The sequence below is a fragment of the Oncorhynchus masou genome, chromosome 10, assembly GCF_036934945.1.
Source record: "Oncorhynchus masou masou isolate Uvic2021 chromosome 10, UVic_Omas_1.1, whole genome shotgun sequence".
NCBI classification, from domain to species: domain Eukaryota; kingdom Metazoa; phylum Chordata; class Actinopteri; order Salmoniformes; family Salmonidae; genus Oncorhynchus; species Oncorhynchus masou.
In genome coordinates this window covers 49,242,163-49,254,343 of record NC_088221.1, presented here as the reverse complement: position 1 = coordinate 49,254,343, position 12,181 = coordinate 49,242,163, and the positions used below count along the sequence as shown (strand labels likewise).

At 43.0% G+C, this 12,181-nt stretch overlaps 1 protein-coding gene across 1 annotated transcript in view; it reads right to left on the bottom strand.

The window, feature by feature from the left end:
• Window positions 1-1,825: 1,825 nt before the first annotated feature.
• Window positions 1,826-12,181, bottom strand: part of LOC135547716 (zinc finger protein 804A-like) — a 146,439-nt gene continuing 136,083 nt past the window's right edge. The window contains exons 3-4 of the mRNA XM_064976960.1: window positions 7,797-7,927; window positions 1,826-7,401 (exon numbers count right to left, since the gene is read on the bottom strand). Of these exons, the coding sequence (XP_064833032.1) occupies window positions 3,510-7,401; window positions 7,797-7,927 (4,023 nt within the window). The 3' untranslated portion in view covers window positions 1,826-3,509. The remainder of the gene's footprint in view (window positions 7,402-7,796; window positions 7,928-12,181) is intronic.

Genomic DNA, 12,181 nt, shown 5'->3' with positions numbered 1-12,181 from the left:
TACCCCGTTAAATCACTCAATAAAAATAATATGGTTTTTATTTTTATTACGTTTTTTATTAAACCGCATCTCGGTGTTTTGTTACTTGTGTTTGTTTGTTAAACAACATCTCATTGCACAATAGGGGCTGTGAAATCACACACACACTATCAGACACTATCACACTCTATCACACACTATCACACACTATCACACACAGACACGCTATCACATTCAATCACACACAGACACGCTATCACACTCTATCACACACACTATCACACACACACGCTATCACACACTATCACACTCTATCACACTCTGTCATACTATCTACACAGACAGACACACACACACACCATTATTCTATTGTTTGTGTATCAGTGCATTTTACATGTGTGTGTCTGTTATTGTCTATCAGTGCATTTTACATGTGTGTGTCTGTTATTGTGTATCAGTGCATTTTACATGTGTGTGTCTGTTATTGTGTATCAGTGCATTTTACATGTGTGTGTCTGTTATTGTGTATCAGTGCATTTTACATGTGTGTGTCTGTTATTGTGTATCAGTGCATTTTACATGTGTGTGTCTGTTATTGTCTATCAGTGCATTTTACATGTGTGTGTCTGTTATTGTGTATCAGTGCATTTTACATGTGTGTGTCTGTTATTGTGTATCAGTGCATTTTACATGTGTGTGTCTGTTATTGTGTATCAGTGCATTTTACATGTGTGTGTCTGTTATTGTGTATCAGTGCATTTTACATGTGTGTGTCTGTTATTGTGTATCAGTGCATTTTACATGTGTGTGTGTCTGTTATTGTGTATCAGTGCATTTTACATGTGTGTGTCTGTTATTGTGTATCAGTGCATTTTACATGTGTGTGTCTGTTATTGTGTATCAGTGCATTTTACATGTGTGTGTCTGTTATTGTCTATCAGTGCATTTTACATGTGTGTGTCTGTTATTGTGTATCAGTGCATTTTACATGTGTGTGTCTGTTATTGTGTATCAGTGCATTTTACATGTGTGTGTCTGTTATTGTGTATCAGTGCATTTTACATGTGTGTGTCTGTTATTGTGTATCAGTGCATTTTACATGTGTGTCTGTTATTGTGTATCAGTGCATTTTACATGTGTGTGTCTGTTATTGTGTATCAGTGCATTTTACATGTGTGTGTCTGTTATTGTGTATCAGTGCATTTTACATGTGTGTGTCTGTTATTGTGTATCAGTGCATTTTACATGTGTGTGTCTGTTATTGTGTATCAGTGCATCAGTGTTTTGTCACTTGTGGTGTTTTTGTGGATTCCAGAAGGATATTTGCTGCTGCAAAACCTAATGGTGTTTCCCGACTAAACCAATAATACTGGAAAACACTGTAGAAGCCTGCAGGTGACAGCGACCATTTTAGTGACAGCTCTAGACCTCTGAAGGTCATTTGTAGCAGTGAAACAGCATGTGGGGTGTTTGACAAAGCCTTGCTTGCAGGAGATTTAATGCATCTCATTGTAAAATAGACTGACTAAATTTACACCACATATCCGCCATCATATTTGTTGTTGTTGTTGTAATCTCTCTCAGGAACTCTTTTAGATGAAATATTCAACAGCGCTTTATCTCCAAGACAAGTCTTCCTCCACATTGCATTTCCTCTTTGTCTTTTTACAACAAACAGCCGTTTAATACCTTCCTCTCTGACTGCATGTTATCAACAAGTCAACTTAACACGGATGTTGTGTTCATTAAAGTATTTACTTACTTATAGTATACACAAGTATATACTGCAGAGTGGTGAATAAAAAGACTCACAAAAAAACAAAAAAAAGAGAATCGAGAAAGAGGAATATTTTTTATTTTAATTACATTTGTTTTACATTTTATTTATTTTTACCTCAACATCATTCTGTTGACAAAACCTAAGTAAAAACATAGTTGTATCTAAATAATGATGATATTACATAAAGGGGTAACTTGCACTATAAAATCAGAATTATATCTTACAATAAATCCTGCAAGTGAATTATAAATATGGCTAATTTACAACAATGTACAACATTTTTTTTTAATTTATTTTTTAAATCAAGTTGAATTAGTTGCAGAACGGTAGAACAGTGTTCATCATCTACTGTATTACAATTACATGGAGAAGGCCTATGGGGAAGCATTTGCGACCACTTGGTAAGCAGATTTAGGTACAGAATCAATCAGGGCTATGTGATTACAGAGACACTGACACTTTAAAAAAAATCTAATGTATAAAATCTAACATATGTCGCCATACCGTGTCCATATAAGGACAGCCACAGTTCAGACCCATTCTTTCAATGCATACTTTACTTGCCAAATATATATATATTATTTTTTTTGGGGGGGGGGCTGTGTCTGAAACTACGGAGGGAATGCTGTACAATAGAGTGTTTTGTGAATTAATTGTCTTTAGGAAACAAAATAAACGTAGAGTGAAACTCTTCCGCATCTACCGTTTGCACTAAAAAACGGACTGTGCTCATGTTCATGTTTAATTGAACTAGTATTGCATGTAATGCCCTTAAAGGTAGACTATTGAAGCACTTCACTAGCAAAAGAAATACAGTGTAGAGGACACTCTAATAATTAATCTTCTTCAGACTGGTTTTTTAGTATTGCACACGTTCTAATTCTGTAGTTATGCTTGATTGTCACTCTAAAGGAACTATTTCTGGATAGTATTGTATGAATGAGTATCACTTATCACTCGGAATAGGCTACTACAGAAGCCTTTCCATTGTTACAGCAGGTTTCGGGATGTTACGTGAAGAAAAGACTACTTTAAGTACGAGATGAAATTGACAGTAACTTTTTGTTTGTTGTTGCTTTCGCCCCCATTTGAAATAATAGTTGTAAGTAAAATAACAAAAAAAAAATTGAAAGCTTTACTTCCTGCAGTGGCATGTTACATGACGCTGTCATCAAAACATGTCCAGCAATGAGATGACAGTGGGATGTGATGTCATCAAAACATGGACTGTAGCGCGGATGACAGCGGGATGTGATGTCATCAAAACACGGACTGCAGCCGGATGACAGCGGGATGTGATGTCATCAAAACATGGACTGTAGCCCGGATGACAGTGGGATGTGATGTCATCAAAACATGGACTGTAGCCGGATGACAGTGGGATGTGATGTCATCAAAACATGGACTGTAGCCCGGATGACAGTGGGATGTGATGTCATCAAAACATGGACTGTAGCCGGATGACAGTGGGATGTGATGTCATCAAAACATGGACTGTAGCCGGATGACAGTGGGATGTGATGTCATCAAAACATGGACTGTAGCCCGGATGACAGTGGGATGTGATGTCATCAAAAACATGGGCTGTAGATGGATGACAGTGGGATGTGATGTCATCAAAACATGGACTGTAGCCCGGATGACAGTGGGATGTGATGTCATCAAAACATGGGCTGTAGAGGGATGACAGTGGGATGTGATGTCATCAAAACATGGACTGTAGCCCGAATGACAGTGGGATGTGATGTCATCAAAACATGGGCTGTAGAGGGATGACAGTGGGATGTGGGTGTGGCTGCAGCATGGAAGGGAACATGGCTGGACGGGGCATGGCGTGGAATGTCATCGCCATTGGGTGGTGGTGTAAACTGGGCGGGGCCATTACCGAGAGTTGTGGTGGTGAGGTCACAAAAGGAGGTGGGTAGGGGCCAGAGGGACACATTTCTGCCCCAATAGGCAGGCTGCTGACTGGGACAGGAAGAACATGGGGTAAGAGAGTTGGTTGGGGGTGAGCAGGGAGGAAGGCTGCACGGTGGTGATGCTGGTGATGGAGAATGGTGTGTCGGATAGTGATGGACCTGGTTGGCATGGGGGACATGGGGGATGGAGACAGGTGGACGGGATGGAGCATGGGAGGACAGGAGGTGGACACCGCGACAGGAGACCCAGACAGAACTTGCTTCATCTTTCCAGGGAACATCTGATGTTGCTGATGGTGGTGTAGGACGTGCCTGTGGGTCTGGATCTGAACGAGACAGTGGTGTTTCTCCATACCGTCAGGCAGGTGATGCGGATGGAAACATGGTGGTCTGTGATTGTGGAAGGGGCCAGCTGTAACGTTAGTAACGCCAGGACTCAGGCTCTCCATGAACCCTCTCTCGTCCTGAACCCTAACCCCAGGATGAAACCTCTGAATCTGGGTATGCTGGGGGCTGTGGCACTCCTGGTGGGTGGGGTGGCTCTGGGGACTGTGCTGACATGACTTGTCCAAACTGGTTTTCTGTCTGTGAAACATCTGTGGGATGGACAGGGGGATGATCTCTCTCACACCCAGTGGACTGACCTGGGCAGCCACTGCCACTGATTTCCTTGTTATACAATCTTGTCCCATGTTACCCATTCCTATATGACGTACCATGATCGGGAGAGAAACAGTGGAAGAGTTGGGGAGGCAAACAGTGTTGTTTTTGTTTTCATTAGTAATACCAATTATTTCTGGGGGATTTGGGGGATCTCTTACAGGTCCAGTTTGAGAGGGAGACAAGGAACATTCTTCTTTCATGCCGGGAACATTGTTCTGAATCTGGAGCCGAGGAGAGCCTCCCATTGACTTACTGTCGTGCTCTACAGCTGGCTGACTCAAGGCACTGCAGCTGGCAAGTTGACCTTTAACCTCAAGATATTCCACAGCTGTATTCACTAGATTCTCACTCTGGACGTTCAGCTCACATCTGTCAACCGACAGTACGTCCAGAGGAGGTTCTGCCATGTGAACATTGTGACCTACAGGAGGGTCTGAGATGTGAACATTGTGACCTACAGGAGGGTCTGAGATGTGAACATTGTGACCTACAGGAGGGTCTGAAATGTGAACATTGTGACCTACAGGAGGGTCTGAGATGAGAACATTGTGACCTACAGGAGGGTCTGAGATGTGAACATTGTGACCTACAGGAGGGTCTGAAATGTGAACATTGTGACCTACAGGAGGGTCTGAGATGTGAACATTGTGACCTACAGGAAGGTCTGCGATGAGAACATTGTGACCTACAGGAAGGTCTGAGATGTGAGGAGTATAACTGGACGCTCTCTGTCTCTTCCTCTGTCTCCCCTCCCCACCACAAGAAACACAGCAAGACCAAGCAGACCGCTCCTCACCCATTGAACCATCTGGCCAATTGGACTCTTCCACAGTTGACTGACACTGGGTACATAGGACTGGCCTACTGGGCTCTACCATTACAGCTGGCTGACACTGAGTGCATGGACCCTGGAGGTCAAGGCCCTGCTCCTTATCAGCCAGAGACATTGATGCTGTCCTTTTCCGTTTCAGGGCCCTGCTCTCACACAAGTCTTCACCAAGCCTCTCGGGTGAAAGGGCCATGCTTACTTTTTGGGTAATGGTGACTAAGCTCTCTGGTGCCGTGACTGTCATCACTCTGCTTGGGTTTTGTCTAACAACCCCAGGAGGTTTCTCAGGGCAAGGGGTGTCGTTCTGACTCTGGGAGCTCTTTGAGCCATGCCCTGCAGTGTTTATCTGTTCTGTTGATGGATGGACCGGGTCTCTCCTGACGCTCTTCCCAAACACCTTTTCATCCGAGAGGCTGAGGCTGCCCGCTGAGCCGTTTACTCTGCCTGCTGTTTCCTGTCTTCTTCTCTCTTCCTCCCTCTCCACAACCCGGTCCCTCTCCACCACACGCTTCCTCTCCCTCTCTCTCTCCGTCTCCCTGTCCTCCGCAGCAAAGGGAGCAGCGCAGCCACTGTCCTCAGCCGATTGCTTTGACTTCTCTAATGGCTGCACTTGCTGTGAAGTGGGGACTCTAAATTGGCTATCAAGTCCTTCCCAACACTCAGACCGTCTCTGAAATTTGTTGCATTTCTCTGTATTGCTCTCCAACCCTCCATCCGTCTCCCTCTCTCTGTGGTGCTCCTCTTCTTCCTCACCCCCTCCTCTCATCCCCCTCCTCCTCCTCCTCCTCCCCTTCTTCTTGTGGCTCCTATAATGGCGCCTGTCTCTGGATTTCCATTTCTCGCCACCTGCTGCTCTTTTCTCAGATTGAGTCCTACCTTTTGAGTGCCTACTATATCCGTCACTGCTGTGTCTCTTAAGTCGCAAGCTGCAACTTTCTGTGTCTGTGTCACTCGTGTGGTGCTCACATATGAGACAATCCTTCCTCTTCACTGCCTCCCTGCCGTCTCTGATAGGGCTCTGATGGTTTGGGCCAGAGCAGGCCTTGTTGTTGTGCTTGTTGTCAACATCTGTTGGTTCCTCAGCGCAGACAGAGGTTGAGCTGATACACAAAGCCACAGATAAATTACTCTGACTGTCACCAACACTAACCTTCGCCCTGCTCTGCCACTGCTGTGAGGCCCTAAAGTCAAAATGGAGGGGGTTGCAGCTGTAGGAGAGACAGGGCTCTGTCCTGGTGAAGGTCAACATCTCTGTAGGCCACTGGAGAACAGTGTTTCCATCTCTGCTGAGCACAGAGAAGAAGGGCTGGCTGGGCTTGGTGAAAGACAGGGTCTTCACCACCACTGTAATGTCTTCTCCTTTCTGTTCCTCTCTCACAGTCCCAGGACACTGAGAGGATTGAGAGGAGAAGCCGTTCTCAGGGGGACCATCAGAACCGGAGAGGAAATCAGAAGAGAAACTGCTAATGGAGGAGTCCTCTTCCCCACAGACACTCTCCTCTATTTTATGATCTTGTTGGAGTTTGCTTGTTTCCGGCTCGGCCTCTGTTGGGCTGTTTCTCTGTGTTTCCTCAGAGTTCGGTCTATCTAGTACTGTGTCTGGGTTACCTGGGGATGCAGGTAATTGGGAGACGGAGGACACATACGGTCTGGCCATATCCTCAGAGTTAACTAGCACAGAACACAAATGTGAGCACTGTGGTGGCATCGGGATGTCGGACGTGGCTAGTGCATCTGATGGCCTCTGGCTCCACTCACTAAAACTAACACTGTTTGAGCTGAGATCACCAGGCTGTGTGTCAATAGCCTCCACAGTCCCATGACCCAGTCCCTTTTCCTCTGCAGTAGGAGAGTCCAGAATGTTCAACTCAACAAGGGGCATTCTGAGCTTCTGTCTTCTGACACATTCTTTGGAACCCTCCTCTGTGTTGTCACAGAACACGGAGGCCGAAGATTTCAGCTTCATGGATGCTTTCTTTGGGAAGGAGAATGAGAATGCTATTTTGTGCCTGTTGTAAGTCTGTTTCTTGGCCTTTCCCGTGTAAGGCCAGTATAGTGTTTTCTGGGTCTTGCTGTTGGTGGCCAGGCCAGTGCCGGTGCTGGTGTAGTTGTGGGTTCCTGTCTCCAGAACTGTGGAGTTGTTGGACTCCTCTGAAGGGCCACCGGTACAGATGTCTCTGCCCTCCACTGCCACCGTAGTGGACTTGAACTTGGGGCCACTGCCTGGAGCGCTGAAATATAGAAAAATAACATTTTGAATGAATATTTTGCAAGTCCATATTCATTTGTGCATGGAACTCAATTGTTATGGGCCGTTTCACTTAATGATATCAATGCTCATGATTCATGTATCTCAAGCAAGGACGGATCCCTAGACATCTGAATTTCCCCATTACAACAAAACGATATACAGTGTATAAAAAGGTATGCATGCACAGTGGGCAAATCTGGTTGAAATTACTTCATTATAATCCGTTTATCAGAACTGGTATGTCAAATTTTATGACTCCAACGTCAGAAAGACTCGGGATCCTCCTATACCTTATCTGTGACAGATCACACTTCAAACAATAATCTGTGATGAATCATATCCTGGACTGTTCTGGGACATACAGTATGTACCCACCAATGAACCTCTCTGCGTTGTTCGGCCAGCTCATGCATCCTCCGGAGTGCTCTCTCCTGTTTCCGCTCATCCTTCCTGGTCTTAGAGGCCACGTTCCGGGCAAATTCTCTCTGCTTCAGCTCCTTCAGCCTCTGTGGAAGTCAGAACAGATCGTTAATATTGCGTACCTAACGGCACCCTATCCCCTCTATAGTGGAATCGTTTTAGCCAGGGCCAGGTAGTGCACTGTATCACAAAGGCTTACATAAATTGGCCTGTTAATATCTCACCAAACAATCTACATCCAATCTAGCACTATATAAGGGGGTGTCTACAAGGATGCATCCTATCTGAAATATCTCTATGTGTTGAGAGGATCAAAAGTTTCAATTCAACTGACAACCTGAAATGTCACCTAAAACCCTCACAAACTTTTACAGATGCACAATTGAGAGCATCCTGTGGTGCTGTATAATCGTCGGGTACGGCAACTGCACCGCCTGTAACCGCAGGGCTCTCCAGAGGGTGGTGCGGTCAGCCCAACGCATCACCGGGGGGCACACTGCCTGCCCTCCAGGACATCTACAGCACCCGGCGTCACAGGAAAGCCAAGAAGATCATCAAGGACCTCAGCCACTCGAGTCATGGCTGGTTCACCCCGCTACCACCCAGATGGCAGAGACCATACAGGTGCATCAAAGCTGAGACTGAGAGACTAATAATCAGCGTCTATCTACAGGCCATCTGTCTGTTAAACAGTCATCACGAGCCAGCCTCCAGCCTCCACCCAGTACCCTGTCCTGAACTTAGCCACTTAGTCATGTCTCTGAAATTGCAGCCCAAATAAATGCTTCACAGAGTTCAAGTAACAGACCCATCTCAACATCAGCTGTTCAGAAGAGACTACGTGAATCAGGCCTTCATCATCAAATTGCTGCAAAGAAACCACTACTAAAGGACACCAATAAGAAGGAGAGACATGCTTATGCCAGGAAACACAAGCAATGGACATTAGACTGGAAGCAATGGACATTAGACAGGTGGAAATCTGTCCTTTGGTCTGATGAGTCCAAGTTTGAGATTTTTGGTTCCAACCACGGTGTAGGTGAAAGGATGCATGTGTGGTTCCCACTGTGAAGCATGGAGGAGGAGATTTGGTGGTGTGGGGTTGCTTTGATGGTGACACTGTCAGTGATTTTTATTTTTATTCAAGGCACAATTAACCAGCATGGTTACCACAGCATTCTGCAGCAATACACCATTCCATATAGTTTGCGCTTAGTGGGAGTTTCATTTGTTTTTCCAACAGGACAATGATCCAACACACCTCCAGGCTGTGTAAGGGCTACTTGACCAATAAGGAGAGTGATGTAGTGCTGCATCAGATGACCTGGCCTCCACAGTCACCTGACCTCAAACCAATTGAGATGGTTTTTGATGAGTTGGACTGCAGAGTGAAGGAAAAGCAGCCAACACGTACTGCTTGTGTAGGAACTCCTTCAAGATTGTTGGAAAATTGATCCAGGTGAAGATGGTTGAGAGAATGCCAAGAGTTTGCAAAGCTGTCATCAAGGCAAGGGTGGCTACTTTGAATAATATAAAATATAATTTGATTTGATTTGTTTAACACTTTTTTTCTTACTACTACCTGATTCCATATGTGTTATTTCATAGTTTTGATGTCTTCACTATTATTCTACAAAATAAAGAAATACCCTTGAATGAGTAGGTGTGTCCAAACGTTTGACTGGTACCTTATATGCTGTATTCTAGTCATGGCTCCTCCTATATAATCAATTTAAAAATTCTGGATTACTAGTATAGTATAATTTGTTTTCATTGCAAGGTTCACCCCACTACCATCCTATTCATGTAGCTAAAAACACAAGCATTTTGCTACACCTGCGATAACATCTGCAAATCTGTGGACATAAGCCAATAAACTATGAGTAAATCTCTAAATCTGTGTACACAAACCAATAAACTATGAGTAAATCTCTAAATATGTGTACACAAACCAATGAACTATGAGTAAATCTCTAAATATGTGTACACAAACCAATAAACTATGAGTAAATCTCTAAATCTGTGTACACAAACCAATGAACTATGAGTAAATCTCTAAATATGTGTACACAAACCAATGAACTATGAGTAAATCTCTAAATATGTGTACACAAACCAATGAACTATGAGTAAATCTCTAAATCTGTGTACACAAACCAATGAACTATGAGTAAATCTCTAAATCTGTGTACACAAACCAATAAACTATGAGTAAATCTCTAAATCTGTGTACACAAACCAATGAACTATGAGTAAATCTCTAAATCTGTGTACACAAACCAATAAACTATGAGTAAATCTCTAAATCTGTGTACACAAACCAATAAACGTTGAGTAAATCTCTAAATCTGTGTACACAAGCCAATAAACTATGAGTACATCTCTAAATCTGTGTACACAACCAATAAACCTTGAGTTAAATCTCTAAATGTGTGGAGGGACACTAATTTGTGACTCCTCTCCGTAACGTCGAAGTGACAAAGCAGCTTGAATAATAATCCCTCAGACAGAGGCTTCTTTCCCATTTTACATTCTAGTCATTTATCAGACGCTCTAATCCAGAGCGATTTACAGCACACATTTTGTTTTCATGCTCCTCAACTCTACAACCCAAAGTGTTTTTAACAGACTGTATGGACATCTATCATTCAACAATATAATGCACTAGCAGCACAGATTAATAAAGGTGTTTTGCTGTTAGTAAACTTCATCAAAAATATGTTTTTGCACAAATGAAAAACGACTTTAGATTAATAAAATAAAATATTTTTCAGATTAATTTCTTAGATTAAACTCTCTGATTTTAATTTTAATTTTGCTTCCCCGTCTACGGGGATTTGCATTTCTGAGGGCCGGGAGGGAAAAAACAACATTTTCCTATAGTTAATCTCACAGTGGGTTGATTAAAAATTAATGAAAGTGGATAGTTCCTTATTGGAAATTATAACTATTGAATAGATTTATCCACAAACAAACGAACAAACACTGTATATTTCAGTAGGCTAGCAAATGATTAAATGTTACCTAAACATTGCTTTCCTTAAGTAGCAAACCATCCAGGACGTCTACAATACCTGAGGAGGAGAAAAAAAATCTGACCCCTTGACTTTTTTAACATTTTGCTACATTACAGCCTTATTCTAAAATGGACTAAACCATTTTCCCCACTCATGAATCTACACACAATACCATATATTGACAAAGCAAAAATAGCTTTGAGATTTTTTTTTACTACTTTATTAGAAATAAAAACTGAAATAATACTCAATATTTTGTTGAAGAATCTTTGGCAGCGAATACATTATCAAGTCTTCTTGGATATGACGCTACAAGCCTGGCGTATGTAGGGAGTTTCTCCCTGTCTTCTCTGCAGATCCCCTCAACCGTAAGGCTCTCCAGAGGGTGGAGCGGTATGCGCAACACATCACCGGGGGCAAACTACCTGCCCTCCAGGACACCTACACCACCCGATTTCACAGGAATGCCAAAAGATCATCAAGGACAACAACCATCCGAGCCACTGCCTGTTCACCCCGCTATCATCCAGAAGGTGAGGTCAGTACAGGTGCATCAACACTGGGACCGAGAGACTGAAAAACAGCTTCTATCTCAAGGCCATCAGACTGTTAAACAGCCACCACTAACATTGAGAGGCTGCTGCCAACATACAGACTCGAATCATTGGCCACTTTCATAAATTGATCATTAGTCACTTTTAAAATAATGCCACTTTAATAATGTTTACACATCTTACATTACTCATCTCATATGTATATACTGTATTTTATACCATCTATCGCATCTTGCCTATTCCGCTCGGTCATCGTTCATCACCCCCCCAAAACGCAATTCATTGGTCACATACACATGGTTAGCAGATGTTAATACGAGTGTAGCGAAATGCTTGTGCTTCTAGTTCCGACAGTGCAGTAATATCTAACAAGTAATATAACACTTCTACAACAACTACCTAATACACATAAATCTAAGTAAAGGGATGGAATCAGAATATTTATATATAAATGGATGAGAGTTGACCGAGCGGCATTGGAAAAGATGCCAGTATATACATTTATTATTTATTTATTTATTTATTTAGGTGAGATAAGGGAGGTAAAGGCAAAAAAAGGCCATGGTGGCAAAGTAAATACAATATAGCAAGTAAAACACTAGATTGGTAGATTTGTGCAGTGGAAGACTGTGCAAGGTAGAGATAGAAATAATGGGGAGGTAGTTGTTTTTGCTAAATTATAGATGGGCTATGTACAGGTGCAGTAATCTGTGAGCTGCTCTGACAGTTGGTGCTTAAAGCTAGTGAGGGAGATAAGTGTTTCCAGTTT